We start from the raw sequence: 14347 nt of genomic DNA, 5'->3' as shown, positions 1-14347 counted from the left end.
CCGGTGGAGGGACACCGATTCCGTAGAGGTAAAAAAAAATGTCTCATGGGTAAAAAAAGAAAATTGTGATTTTACTTTTGGGTCAAAGAAAACGGTAAAATCACCAACTAAAAATGAGTTGAATTTAGGAAATCTGTTCCCAAATAATCCCACGAATAAAATAATAGATATGTAATCTTGTCTCAATGTAAATAAGGTAGGAAATGATTGTTATGTTGCGAACCTCAACCATCAGCTCAGCCAAAAATTGTCCCTGTACTGAATCTAGTTACCTACCACTGGGTACGGTGTCCATATTAGGATACATGTAGCATCAAATTACCAAATCTCCCTCTAGTGGCCTCATGGGTGGAATGTTATTAATATGCCTCATCATTGTTTCTATGTCAAACAATTTTGTTATATTTCAGTCTTTTATGATGTACATAAAGTGTAATATTGGGAACAAACGCAAAATGTAATACATGTTCAACTCTATATCTGACATGGTACAGGTGTCTTTGGTTTTTTAAGCCCATAATCATGTGTGTGAGGTGTATACCTTTGTTTTAAAGTAGATTTGTTTGACAACCAAAAAACACTGTGTCCCTGATTTTGCCCACTGCAGTAAACGGTTAAGTGACACTATTTTACTGTGTTCATTGTCTTGCATACCATCTGGAGGTCGTCAATACGGGTGTTGACCCCAGCAGCCATCTCCTTCCTTTCCTGGGGAGTCTCGGGGCAGGGGTAGAGGGAGGCCCGGAACCTGGAACACATAACCAACAGTTCGCATACTGACTTACAATTATACTGTAGGTAACCATAGAATTAGAATTACTAGAAAACAGACATTCCCATTTAAAATCAATGTTCCGTGATCAGATATGAAACGTCACAACTGATAAACTTGGGTATCATCATTCTGGTCCAAATTTCCCGACTTTAAGGCGTCGTTCTAGTGTTTTTTTCCGTCTCGGGAACTCATATGTCTACATTTCTGACAGCACTCAAATGCTAAATTAATGGACAAACTGGGTACTGACTAGTGGTAGTAACGTACCCCTCACATATCTTCTTGACTCTGTTCTTCAGCTGATCGCCTTGGAAAAAGATGATGAAGACTGACTTGTGGACTTGGTCGCCCTGTAAGAGAGAAAGAGTCAATCATCTCACCAATAAAGCAGTGACTGTCGTTGGAACAAATTATTGAACAACGCAGATTTCCATTTTTTTTTGCCCTGGCTCATTGGGTGTTAGGTTGCACAAACTTGGGTGTGTATACGTTTCTGTATTTTTCATCTTTATTGGTGTGTCAAAGAAAACATTTTTTGACCAACTTTTTATACTTAATCATATTTTTCCTGTTAGGTGCTCAGATCACAGACAGGTGTGTATACATAACATAAAAAAATACATACACAAAGAATCGAAAGACAGTAGAGAATAAGAACAAACATACAAGACAAAACACACACACAATTTTTATTTATTTAATATGAAGTAAGATATAAAAAACGTTTTTGACAGACCGTGGCGGGGTCCTCCAGGGGGTCCTCGATTTCTGCCTGACGTAAAAAGACGTTGCCGCGGCACACTCTCCACAGCATCCTCTCAAAGGTAGGGATCCTCTCCCGGCTGATCACCCCAGCAACAAACCTGCTCGGGCCAGATTAAAATATTTCAGGGTCTGGCCAATCAAATGCACTGTACATGATCCCTCTGGGTTGTCGTGACATTTTTCCTGACATAGGTGCCTGGTCCCAGATCTGTTTGTCCTTTTGGCATAACAACAACCATATGAGTTGTTACAGAACAAACTGATCTGGGACCAGCCTAATAGCATTCAACCCCATTAACTCCAATACGTCTACGGCTAATAGACACAATAGGCGCTAATGGGAACAGTGCAAAACAAATGTGTTGACGGATGGATGAGCCCAACTTGTTTGCTGTTCTGTCACTGTGACTATAGGTCATAATGTGTCAATTTTCCTGCTTTGTTGGTGTGGCAGCTTCATATGCTGCCATTGACCTACTGACACGCACGCACACTTACTTGCTTATGGTAGTCCATCGTATCTGATGATGACTTCCCCTTCTGAGTTAACAGTAAATTCTTTGGTGACAGTAGACTCCAATCCGAGATCCACAAACTTTATTGTAGGTGGGGCATATGCAGTCTGTGTTGGCGGGGGCAGGCATGGTTGTATGTCTCCTGAGCTGTTTTTGCTGTCTCTTTGTGCTCCTCTCCTCCTCCCACCTCTGTACACCGCTCTGGCAGAGCTGCCGCAAGGTGGAACGGTCGGCAGCAGCATCCTCTAGGTCCTCTAGGACCAGCAACGTTTTTAGCTGGTTTTTGTAGCGCTTCTTCTGCCCCAATATAGACCGCAGGCCAAGATGTAGCTGGCCATACAGGATCTTCCGCAGCATGCGATCCTAAGACATTCTAATGACATTCCCAAGCCTCCATACTCTTGCAGTTGGTCTTTGCAACTATTTCTGTATGAGGCACACGGTTGCGCAAGGTGATTCCCAGGATGCGCGGCAGGCATCTTATGTGGAATCGCTCAAGCTGCTTGTTGTGGCGATTAAGTGACCCAGGCTTCACAGCTGTAAAGAAGTGTGGTGATGCAGACGGCTTGATAAACGGCGTCTTTGGTGTGGAGGTGGAGATCCCTGTTTTGGAAGACCCTGCGTCTGAGTTTTCCGAAGGCAGCTGCTTGCTTGATCCTAATTAGAATTTTGAGGTCGTTGCTGAAGTCCTCAGAGAGGATGCTGCCCAGCTATTTGAAGGGCGGGACTATTGCCAGTGATTTGTGTTCAATGGTGAAGACAGGCATGGTGGGTGGAGGGCTGGATCTCCATTGGCAGACCACCTCTGTCTTGGTGGTGTTGAAAGACAGTACCATCCTGCTATAGACCCTCACAGCCGCTACGAGGACGGACTGGAGGTCTTCCGGAGTGTGGGCCACAAGAGCACAGTCATCGGGATACTGCAGCTGAAGAACCTGCTCCGTCAAAACTTTGGTGGATGCTTGAAGCGTCCTGATGTTGAATAGGTTTCCATCCAGCCTGAAGTCCACCAAAACGCTGCTGCTGTCCTCAAGCTCCATGTGGAGAAGCTGTGTGACACATAGGAGGAAGATGTTAAAGAGTACCGGTGCCAGCACATACCCCTGACTCACACCGATGCTTACTCCAAAGGGCACGGACTCCTGCCCTCCTATGACCACCCGAGCCATCATCTCATCAAGGAACTGGCAAAGGATGTTGACAAATTTGTCTGGACAGACACATTTGAGTAGAATGTCCCATAGTAGTTCCCTGCTCACAATGTTGAAGGCCTTAGAGAGGTCGACAAAGGCCATGAAAAGGTTCTGATGTTGTTCACGGGACTTCTCCTAGAGTTGCCGTACCGTGAATATCATGTCAACCGTACCCCTGTTCTTTCTGAAGTCGCATTGTAACTCTGGCATGTTGTTCACCAGCTTGTGTAATGTCACCTTTGCCAGGACCTTGATGGCAACAGCCAGAAGGGATATCCCCCGGATGTTGCCGCAGATGGACTTGTCACCCTTGTTCTTATAGATGGTGACAATGTTTTCATCCCGCTGCTGTTGGCGGACGATCTCCCAGTCCCAAACCTCACTGATGTACTGGTGGAGTGTTCTAATGCAGAAGTAACCTCCCTTCTTAAGTAGCTCTGCCGGGATGCTGTCAGCACCAGGAGTCTTGTTGTTCTTGAGGAAACGGATAGCTGATAACACCTCTTGGAAGGTTGGCAAATGATTGAGGTCTTGAATGGGTGGACGGACAGGCAGTTCTTCCAGGATGGAGTGGTCTGTGGGAGAGTGCTGATTGAGTAGTGCTTCAAAGTGGTCAGCCCACCTCATCAGTATCTGGTTTTGGTCCTTCATGAGTCAGACCATCAGCTGTGTTCATGGGGTTGATGTAGCGACTTCTCGGGCCATAGATAGCTTTAGTTGAGTTGTAGAAATTGTGCATGTCATTTTTATCTGCATAAATTTGGATTTCCTGTGCCTTATTCGTCCACCATTCATTCTGCAGAGTACGCAAGGTTGTTTGCACTTCCTTGCGCGATGCATGCCATTACTTGCGAAGGGTAGCAGATGTGTGGCTGTTGAGAGTAGCCCTGTGCGCTTTGTGCATATTGTCCAGTAAGGTTGTGATGGTGTCAGAATTCTCATCGAACCAGTCCTGATGTTTCCTACCTTTGTAGCCAATGGAGTGGACTGCTGCCTGATAGAACACTGAGCTAATAGATGCCCACTTCTTGTCCATGGGGTCCTCTGCGTTCAGAAGAGGCTCAGTCTCCCTCATGCCTTTCAGCGAGAGAGCGGCGGAACTCGACCCTTACTGCTGCTTTCTCAAGCCGGATATAGTGCAGACGCCTCTTACTGGACTTCTGCAGGCGTTGGGGGGGAGTATTCTCACTTGGAGTTTAGCCAGTATCATATGGTGATCTGTCCAGCATTCTGCACCCCTCATGGCACGTGTCAGCAGGACGTCATTAGTGTCACAACGTCTCACTATGACATAGTCACCAGGTGCCAGTGTTTGGAGCGTGGGTGCATCCATGATGTTTTATATTTGTTATTCTGCTGGAACAAGGTGTTAGTGACAATGAGATCATGCTCGGCACATAGAGTTAGCAGTATCATGCCGTTCTCATTGACCTGGCCAACACAATGCCTACCCAGCACTCCGCTCCATATCCTGTTTTTCTGTCCCACCCTAGCGTTGAAGTCACCCAGCATAAACATCTTGTCATTCCTGGGCATGCGGTGAAGGGCCTTATCTAGTGACTGGTAGAAGCAGTCCTTTGCCTCATTTTCAGATGGTAACGTTGGTGCGTATGCACTGAGAAGAGTAGCATAACGCATCTTGGCTAAGGGGACATGGAGAGACATGAGTCTTTCACTTATGCAGACAGGTGTTTCGGTGAGGCTGGGTAGAAGGCTGTTCTTAATTGCCAGTCCCACACCGTGCTGATGTTGTCCACCCGGAGGGTAACCTTTCCAGAAGAAGGTGTAGCCTTCTCCCTCCTCTTTCAGGGAACCTTCATCCAGGAACCTGGTCTCACTCAGGGCAGCAATGTCAATGTCATAGCGCCTTAGTTCTGCAGCAATCAAAGCTGTTCTCCGATGGGGTCTATTGCTATTATCCAAAATAGTTCTGATGTTCCATGTGACATTATCAAGCATGGATCAATGCCTGGCACAAAGTTAATTGAAATCATTCCCTATTAAGAGGCCAGTAGTTTTTTTATACACCATCCACTACCATCTTTCATTTAAATTGCCTGTATACAAAAAGAGGTCACTTGGACATCTATGAGTTAAATGATCCCCACGACAGCTAGAATATATTTTTCCTTGGGCTCCAAAATAATATTACAGCATGCAATGGTGTGTGTATTGTACAGCTGATTGCATTCAATGTACAGCTCAAGTGCCCTATAGGCCCTGTACTCTAATGTATTGTATGTTGAAAGTACATCTCCTAGAACACCAGTGTTTCCCCTACCATTGTTCAAGCAGGGCGAGCCACCTAACTCTGTTAGACCCAAGCCTAACAAACTTTGGTTTCTATGGATTTCAATTGACAACTTCAGTGCCCGAGGGCTTGGAAGTTTCTTTGGGAAAACTGCTGCGTGTGTGTGATTGTGTGTGTGTGTCTCACCCCAGTCGGAGCGGTGCTCCCCGGCCCCCCTCGTTACCCTCCATTAGGGCTGACGATTCTTCCATCAGGGCGGGGTCCTCCATCTGTGGAACGTAAGGAAGATGATGATGGTGATGGTGATGATGATGGAGATAGGAGGAAGATGCAATTTAGTCTGGCTTCACAAACCAGCAACCACATTGTTAAGATACACTATATATACAAAAGTATGTGGACATCCCTTCAAATTAGTGGATTTGGCTATTTCAGCCACACCCGTTGCTGACAGGTGTATAAAATCAAGCACACAGTCATGACATCTCCATAGACAAATATTGGCAGTAGAATGGCCTTATTGAAGAGCTCAGTGACTTTCAATGTGGCGCTGTCATAGGATGCCACCTTTCCAACAAGTCAATTCGACAAATTTCTGCCCTGCTAGAGCTGCCCCAGTCAACTGTAAGTGCTGTTGTGAAGTGGAAACATCTAGGAGCAACAACAGCTCAGCCACGAATTGGTAGGCAATACATGCTCAACACATGAACGGGACCGCCGAGTGCTGAAGTGCGTAAAAATGGTCTGTCCTCGGTTGCAACACTCACTACCGAGTTCCAAACTGCCTCTGGAAGCAACGTCATTAACTGTTCTTCGGGAGCTTTATGAAATAGGTTTCCATGGCCGAGCAGCCGCACACAAGCCTAAGATTACCATGCACAATGCCAAGCGTCGGCTGGAGTGGTGTAAAGCTCGCCACCATTGGACTCTGCAGCAGTGGAAACGAGTTCTCTGAAGGGATGAATCACGCTTCACCATCTGGCATTCTGACGGATGAATCTTGGTTTGGCGGATGCCAGGAGAACGCTACCTGCCAAATGCATAGTGCCAACTGTAAAGTTTGGTGGAGGAGAAATAATGGTCTGGGGCTGTTTTTCATGGTTCGGGCTAGGCCCCTTAGTTCCTGTAAAGGGAAATCTTAACGCTACAGCATACATTCTAGACGATTCTGTGCTTCCAACTTTGTGGCAACAGTTTGGGGAAGGCCCTTTCCTGTTTCAGCATGACAATTCCCCCGTGCACAAAGCGAGGTCCATAAAGAAAATGTTTCGGTGTGGAAGAACTTGACTGGCCTGCACCGAGCCCTGACCTCAACCCCTTCGAACACCTTTGGGATGAATTGGAATGTCGTCTGCGAGCCTTGCCTAATCGGCCAACATCAGTGCCCATCCTCACTAATGCTCTTGTAGCTAAATGGAAGCAAGTCCCCGCAGCAATGTTCCAACATCTAGTGGGAAGCCTTCTCAGAAGAGTGGAGGCTGTTATAGCAGCAAAGGGGGGACCAACTCCATATTAATTCCCATGATTTTGGAATGAGATGTTCAATGAGCAGGTGTCCACATACTTTTGGTCATGTAGTGTAGCTAGTAATTACTACTTTGAGAATAATCCTACTACGAATTAGGTCCAATTTTCTCATTTCCAGAATTGACTGAATTGAATTGACCCCAACCCTGGTGTCTGTGGAGGTAGGGGTCCAGCAATTGGATTGAGCAAAACAGAGGTTGCGTTCCAGGTGAACTTCATTGCAGACGTTGCATTGCATCAATCAATGGTTGTGTACCATGTCATTGACTGAGCAGTCGGTCATCAAATTGCTATATCATATGATGTGGGAAGCTGATATGTTAAAAACCTATCCAGGCATTGTGAGATCTGGCATGCATCTGCAATGTAGTCCGCCTGGAACGTGCACAAAATATTGGAGTGGAGGTACTCGCTGACCTCGTCAAAGAACTGCTGGGTACGTCGCAGGATGTGCTTGAGCTCAGTCAGCTCCAGGAAGTTCTTCTTCAGGGCTTCCTGGTTGGTGTTGATCTCCTTCAGCTCGTTCTCCAGCTTCTCAAACGTGGCCTGTCAATCAAACAGAGACAACCAATGAGATTGGGCTTTAGATGGGATGGGGCGTGATTCGAAAATAGTAGAAGGGGTCATAGAAATAGAATCACTAGAACGGACATAGCCTTTACTTCCTGCTTTACTCCCATTGGTACACTTTTAAAATGGCTGCCGGTATTTCTATGGAAGGGATAGTCTTTCAGCTCCATAACAAGCAGTCATGGGCCCTAACATGAGTCCTACCTATATCCTATAACTATGTCCAATGTCCGGTAAAGTGTCATCCTGGATATTGGCTAGGGCAGGCGAACTGCTGCACAGTTCCACTTCACAATCAGGTAGGCCCTTACATAAAAATCACATGATTTCACATGTGGAAAATCACGTTTTCACGTTGCTTTAAATGTTGCCACATGTTATTACATTAACTTCACATAAGACGTTTTGGAACACGTCACATGTGATCACGTGAAGGTCATGTGGTTTTTCCGTAAATGGAGTAGTAGTGTAAAGCAAAAAAAGATGATTAAATGATCTGTTAAATTGTGTTGTGCTAAATTTGGGTTGATGTCAATGACATTCATAATTTCCTATTACTGACGTACAGTATTAAACAGGGATAGATACCTCCAGGTCAATCATATCCCTAGGGAAGGGGACTTCGGGGTTCTCTCCTGTATCCACAGTTGGGATGTTGGCTTTTTTAATCTCCTTCTCGACAAACCCTGTAAAGCAAAACACCAGGTAATATTCAATACATGTGCGTGTTTCTACCCAGGTTGCCAGTCTCTTTCTGATCTCTTGCCAACTCCTTATGGAATTGTCATGCCAAATTGCTTGACAATGGCAATGTATGTAATAGGCAGAAGCACAAACAGATCTGAGACCAAGCCATTGAGTTTCTGCATTGTGGGAGAAATAGACATCTGTGTGCCATTCTGTGCGTGGTATTCTTAGCAATACTATATCACAATGTACAGTGAATTCGGAAAGTATTCAGACCCCTTGACTTTATCCACATTTTGTTACGTTACAGACTTATTCTAAAATTGCTAAAAGTATATTTTTCCCTCATCAATCTACACACAATACCCCATCACGACAAAGCGAAAACAGGTTTTAAGTCTCTGTTCACCGGACGAGCTACCTGTCCCAGACCTGTTGTTTTCACCTCTCTAGAGACAGCAGGAGCGGTAGAGATACTCTAAATGATCGGCTATGAAAAGCCAACTGACATTTACTCCTGAGGTGCTGACCTGTTGCACCCTCGACAACCACTGTGATTATTATTATTTGACCCTGCTGGTCATCTATGAACATTTGAACATCTTGGCCATGTTCTGTTATAATCTCCACCCGGCACAGCCAGAAGAGGACTGGCCACCCCTCATAGCCTGGTTCCTCTCTAGGTTTCTTCCTAGGTTCTGGCCTTTCTAGGGAGTTTTTCCTAGCCACCGTGCTTCTACACCTGCATTGCTTGCTGTTTGGGGTTTTAGGCTGGGTTTCTGTACAGCACTTTGTGACATCAGCTGGTGTAAGAAGGGCTTTATAAATACATTTGATTGATTGATTAAGAAATGTTTGCACATTTATAAAAAAACAAAAAAACTGAAATACCTTATTTACATAAGTATTCAGACCCTTTGCTATAAGACTTGAAATTGAGCTCAGGTGCATCCTATTTCTATTGATCATCCTTGAGATGTTTCTACAACCTGATTGAAGTCCACGTGGTAAATTCAATTGATTGGACATGATTTGGAAAGGCACACACCTGTTTATATAAAGTCCCACAGCTGACAGTTCATGTCAGAGCAAAACCAAGCCTTGAGGTTGAATGAATTGTCCGTAGAGCACTGAGACAGGATTGTGTCGAGGCACAGATATGGGGAAGGGTACCAAAAAATGTCTGACGGTCACTCTGACAGAGCTACAGAGTTCCTCTGTGGAGATGGGAGAACCTTCCAGAAGGACAACCATCTCTGCAGCACTCCACCAATCAGGCCTTTATGGTAGAGTGGCCAGACGGAAGCCACTCCTCAGTAAAAGGCATATGACAGCCCACTTGTAGTTTGCCAAAAGGCACCTAAAGGACTCTCAGACCATGATAAACAAGATTCTCTGGTCTGATAAAACCAAGATTGAACTCTTTGACCTGAATGCCAAGAATCACATCAGGAGGAAACCTGGCACCATTCCTACGGTGAAGCATGATGGTGGCAGCATCATGCTGTGGGGATGTTTTTCAGCGGAGGGACTGGGAGACTAGTCAGGATCGTGGGAAAGATGAACGAAGCAAAGTACCTTCCAACAGGATAACGACCCTAAGCACACAGCCAAGATAAGGCAGGAGTGGCTTCGGGACAAGTCTCTGAATGTCCTTGAGTGGCCCAGCCAGAGGCCGGACTTAAACCAGATCGAACATCTCTGGAGAGACCTGAAAATAGCTGTGCAGCGACGCTCCCCATCCAACCCAACAGAGCTTGATCTGCAGAGAAGAATGGGATAAACTCCCCAAATACAGGTGTGCCAATGTAAGGTTCTGTATTTATTTTCTTAAGTCAACCTTGTTTTCTGTTTCGTTGTGTTCTTGAACGTAGCCCTGTTTCTTTGTGTTTTTGAACGTAGCCCTGTTTCTTTGTGTTCTTGAACGTAGCCCTGTTTCTTTGTGTTCTTGAACGTAGCCCTGTTTCTTTGTGTTTTTGAACGTAGCCCTGTTTTTAATTTTTTGTTCATTGATTTCACCGGTGTTAGTTACTCACCTCCTGTGTTAGTTACTCACCTGGTCTCATCAGCTCCTTATTTAGTTCAGTTCATTCTGTTTGTGCCTTTGAGAGGTATTGTTCGTTTTGACTCTACTAAGCCTATTCCTAGCTCGTTTGTGAGAACCAGCTATAGCCTTCAGTCCTAGTTTTGAATCACCTGCCTGTTTGCCTACCTGTGTATGACCATTGCCTGCCTGTGACCATGATTCCTGCCTTCTGCGAAGGTGAAATAAACATCTCTGCGTGTGAATCTACACCTTTTTTCCCCTGAGTATTCATTATAGCCAAGAAGACTCGAGGCTGTAATCACTGCCAAAGGTGCTTCAACAAAGTACTGAGTAAAGGGTCAGAATACTTATGTAAAATTAATATTTCAGTATTTTTTTATTTTTACAAATTTGCATTTTTCTTTTTTTTCTTTATCATTGTGGGGCATTGTGTGTACAGTCGTGGCCAGAAGTTTTGAGAATGACACAAATATACATTTTCACAAAGTCTGCTGCCTCAGTTTGTATGATGGCAATTTGCATATACGCCAGAATGTTATGAAGAGTGATCAAATGAATTACAATTAATTGCAAAGTCCCTCTTTGCCATGCAAATGAACTGAATCCCCAAAAAACATTTACACTGCATTTCAGCCCTGCCACAAAAGGACCAGCTGACATCATGTCAGCGATTCTCTCGTTAACACAGGTGTGAGTGTTGACGAGGACATGGCTGGAGATCACTCTGTCATGCTGATTGAGTTCGAATAACAGACTGGACGCTTCAAAAGGAGGGTGGTGCTTGGAATCCTTGTTCTTCCTCTGTCAACCATGGTTACCTGCAAGGAAACACGTGCCGTCATCATTGCTTTGCACAAAAAGGGCTTCACAGGCAAGAATATTGCTGCCAGTAAGATTGCACCTAAATCAACCATTTATCGGATCATCAAGAACTTCAAGGGGAGCGGTTCAATTGTTGTGAAGAAGGCTTCAGGGCGCCCAAGAAAGTCCAGCAAGCACCAGGACCGTCTCCTAAAGTTGATTCAGCTGCGGGATCGGGGAACCACCAGTACAGAGATTTCTCGGAAATGGCAGCAGGCAGTAACTAAGTGGCTTGGGGAACAAAACATTGATATTTTGGGTCCATGGCCTGGAAACTCCCCAGACCTTAATCCTATTGATAACTTGTGGTCAATCCTCAAGAGGCGGGTGGACAAACAAAAACTCACAAATTCTGACAAACTCCAAGCATTGATTATGCAAGAATGGGCTGCCATCAGTCAGGATGTGGCCCAGAAGTTAATTGACAGCATGCCAGGGCGGATTGCAGAGGTCTTGAAAAAGAAGGGTCAACACTGCAAATATTGACTCTTTGCATCAACTTCATATAATTGTCAATAAAAGCCTTTGACACTTACGAAATGCTTGTAATTATACTTCAGTATTCCATAGTAACATCTGACAAAAATATCCAAAGACACTGAAGCAGCAAACTTTGTGGAAATTAATATTTGTGTCATTCTCAAAACTTTTGGCCACGACTGTAGATTGACGAGAGAAAAAAACGATTCAATCCAAGGCTGTAATGTAACAAAATGTGGAAAAAGTCAAGGGGTCTGAATACTTTCCCAATGCACTGTATATGTACGATTTTTGGTCTTGATGGGACTTTGTGTAGAGTTTATTAAAACATATACTTAATGTGGTATTATATGAACTGTCCCTGCTATGTTTTGCCCAAGCTGTCCATTCTGTTACCCACCTAGAAATAGAGGACCACAACGGAAATGTCTTTATTGTGTAACACTTACTGTGTTCTTAATTCTAAAAAACATTGGATGTATTGTTGGCTCACTTGGCTGACATATCTCTATACGTATATTAAATATGTCAAATAAAATGTATTCATTTATTCATTCAACATATTGTGAAATCACTCACTTAGTTTCCTGTCCATCTCCTCACACCTCCTCACTTCATTCACAAACTTCCTCTGGAACACATTCACGTCTGGATTGAGCTAAAAATTCAAACAGAAACAGGTGTCAAAGTTGCCCTTCTTGGCCAGGTCTACCTTGGGAAAGAGGTATTCTGACCTCAATCGGACTTCCTGTTTAATTTAATAAAGGTGAAATATTTTTTTTATATAGATAGATGACTGGTATGTTACTTACATCGCGGAACTGAACCATTCCCAGTTCTCCCAGCTCGCTGACACAGCAGTAGGCTGCCTCAGACTGGAGGAAGAGCTGGGCAAGCGTCATCTCCTCGCTCCTGAACAGTTCCCCCATGTTGACCACCTGACACACTCACCCCTTTAAGGTAAAAAAAAATACCCCTGTTGGCAAAATGAAGGGCAAAATGACTAGGACAGACGGGCGGACGGATAGATAGTTAGCCTGAACAAAGTTGGGTTGGTGTGTCTCTAGCTTGAACAGTTCAAGAACAGTAGGTCTAGCATTTGGACTACCATTCAAAAGTGTGGGGTCACTTAGAAATGTCCTTGTTTTTGAAAGAAAAGCTTTTTTTTTACCATTAAAATATCATCAAATTGGTCAGAAGTACAGTGTCCAAACGTTTGACTGGTACTGTATGTCATTCTTCTAATTCTATGGCTTCCTTTTTCTTTCCAGATGTGAAAGGACTGTCATCATGATCAGTCAACATGGATATGAGGATTAACTGTCCGTGTCCAATGGAATGCTATCATAAACATATATCCGCTGCCCAGGTAGTCAACCCGAACATAATTCATATAGGTTAGGTATGTTCTAATACATTTCTAAAATATTCTAAATAACATAAAGCATATTACGTTCAATCATTAAAATATCAAATATTCTATCAATTTCAGAAAGAGATGTCGTTTTCTCTGCCGCACTGTCCTTCATCTCAAGGACGCCATTATGATGCTGCAGCTGTAGGCTACCAGTAGTCTATTGAGCATCTTTCATAATATGATGAAGGCAACGGCGAACACGGGGAATAATGATAGGAATATTATTGATGAATTATACGTCTTATATATAAAGACGATATATATACGTCTTTCTAACAATTATGTAGGCGAATTGAAAATTATGAGTACATATGTCTAAAATATTGCTTGAAATGACCAGCTATAGCCATATTTCAACCAAAATGACGACGAAATAAATAGATAGCACCTCTGTTTGATGGTCACTGAAATAAACGTTTGAGTATTATGAATAGATAATGAATTTCGTTTTTATCACAAACGGTTATATTTTGACCGAAGGTCTATGGTTATTAGGCCTATGGCCTAATGCAAATACAGAATGATTCTAACATCGTCGATTAATGGTCGACTGACATTATTTGCAATTTCTTCCATTTGATTAGGGATGACATAGAGTACAGTAGGTCTATCACTATTATTTTAAACAACACCTAATAGCTTATGGCAGAACCAAGCCGCATCGCATCATCAGCTGAAGTGCATGGACCTGAGAGGAAATGTTCTCAAGGTGAGGACTCGCGCAAGATGACAAGCACGTTCAAATTCACCATAAAAAAAGCATTTCTGTTTGACACCGTTCTGTTTGTAAAATTCACATTTACATATATAGATTTAATCAGTTATGAATTAGCTTACTTGTGATAAAATCCTTCAGAATTCCTCCAGGTCGAACGAAAGGCGCTCTCCTCACGAATCAATGTGACGTCACGCAAACCATCTGCTGGGGGATGGTCATGTGATGAGTTGGGATGCTGCAAGGCTGTGCGATTAGTGTGGCTTTCGACGTCAGCCAGTTGAGCTATTACAATGGGTATTTATATTATGTAATGACGGTAGGCTATTGGCAACCATATATACAAATATCTATGGATGGACTAAATACACTCTTTGATATCCATTTGATGTCATTAATTTGATGTCATTAATTAAAATCTGTCATTCAAATGGTAGCCAATACCATTTATTTAGAAATTAATTTAGATGACATATTTTGAAATAGTTTGAATGACTGATGAATGTCAAGCCGGTTGCGCTTTCAAGCCACTATAGCCCCACGG

General features: G+C 43.6%; 1 protein-coding gene across 5 annotated transcripts in view; it reads right to left on the bottom strand.

Moving 5' to 3' along the window:
- Positions 1 to 14039, bottom strand: part of LOC139570485 (V-type proton ATPase 116 kDa subunit a 1-like) — a 37383-nt gene extending 23344 nt beyond the window's left edge. For 4 of the 5 annotated variants that reach the window (XM_071392379.1, XM_071392381.1, XM_071392382.1 and 1 more), the window contains exons 1-9: positions 13926 to 14039; positions 12484 to 12647; positions 12251 to 12329; positions 8185 to 8282; positions 7444 to 7572; positions 5686 to 5768; positions 1512 to 1638; positions 1043 to 1125; positions 655 to 748 (exon numbers count right to left, since the gene is read on the bottom strand). In XM_071392379.1, the coding sequence (XP_071248480.1) occupies positions 655 to 748; positions 1043 to 1125; positions 1512 to 1638; positions 5686 to 5768; positions 7444 to 7572; positions 8185 to 8282; positions 12251 to 12329; positions 12484 to 12600 (810 nt within the window). In that variant the 5' untranslated portion in view covers positions 12601 to 12647; positions 13926 to 14039. The remainder of the gene's footprint in view (positions 1 to 654; positions 749 to 1042; positions 1126 to 1511; positions 1639 to 5685; positions 5769 to 7443; positions 7573 to 8184; positions 8283 to 12250; positions 12330 to 12483; positions 12648 to 13925) is intronic. The other variant, XM_071392380.1, reaches the window with a different exon arrangement.
- Between the last annotated feature and the right edge of the window lie 308 nt (positions 14040 to 14347).

Source organism: Salvelinus alpinus, chromosome 3 (assembly GCF_045679555.1).
Source record: "Salvelinus alpinus chromosome 3, SLU_Salpinus.1, whole genome shotgun sequence".
NCBI classification, from domain to species: Eukaryota; Metazoa; Chordata; class Actinopteri; order Salmoniformes; family Salmonidae; genus Salvelinus; species Salvelinus alpinus.
This window is presented reverse-complemented; position numbering and strand designations above follow the sequence as displayed.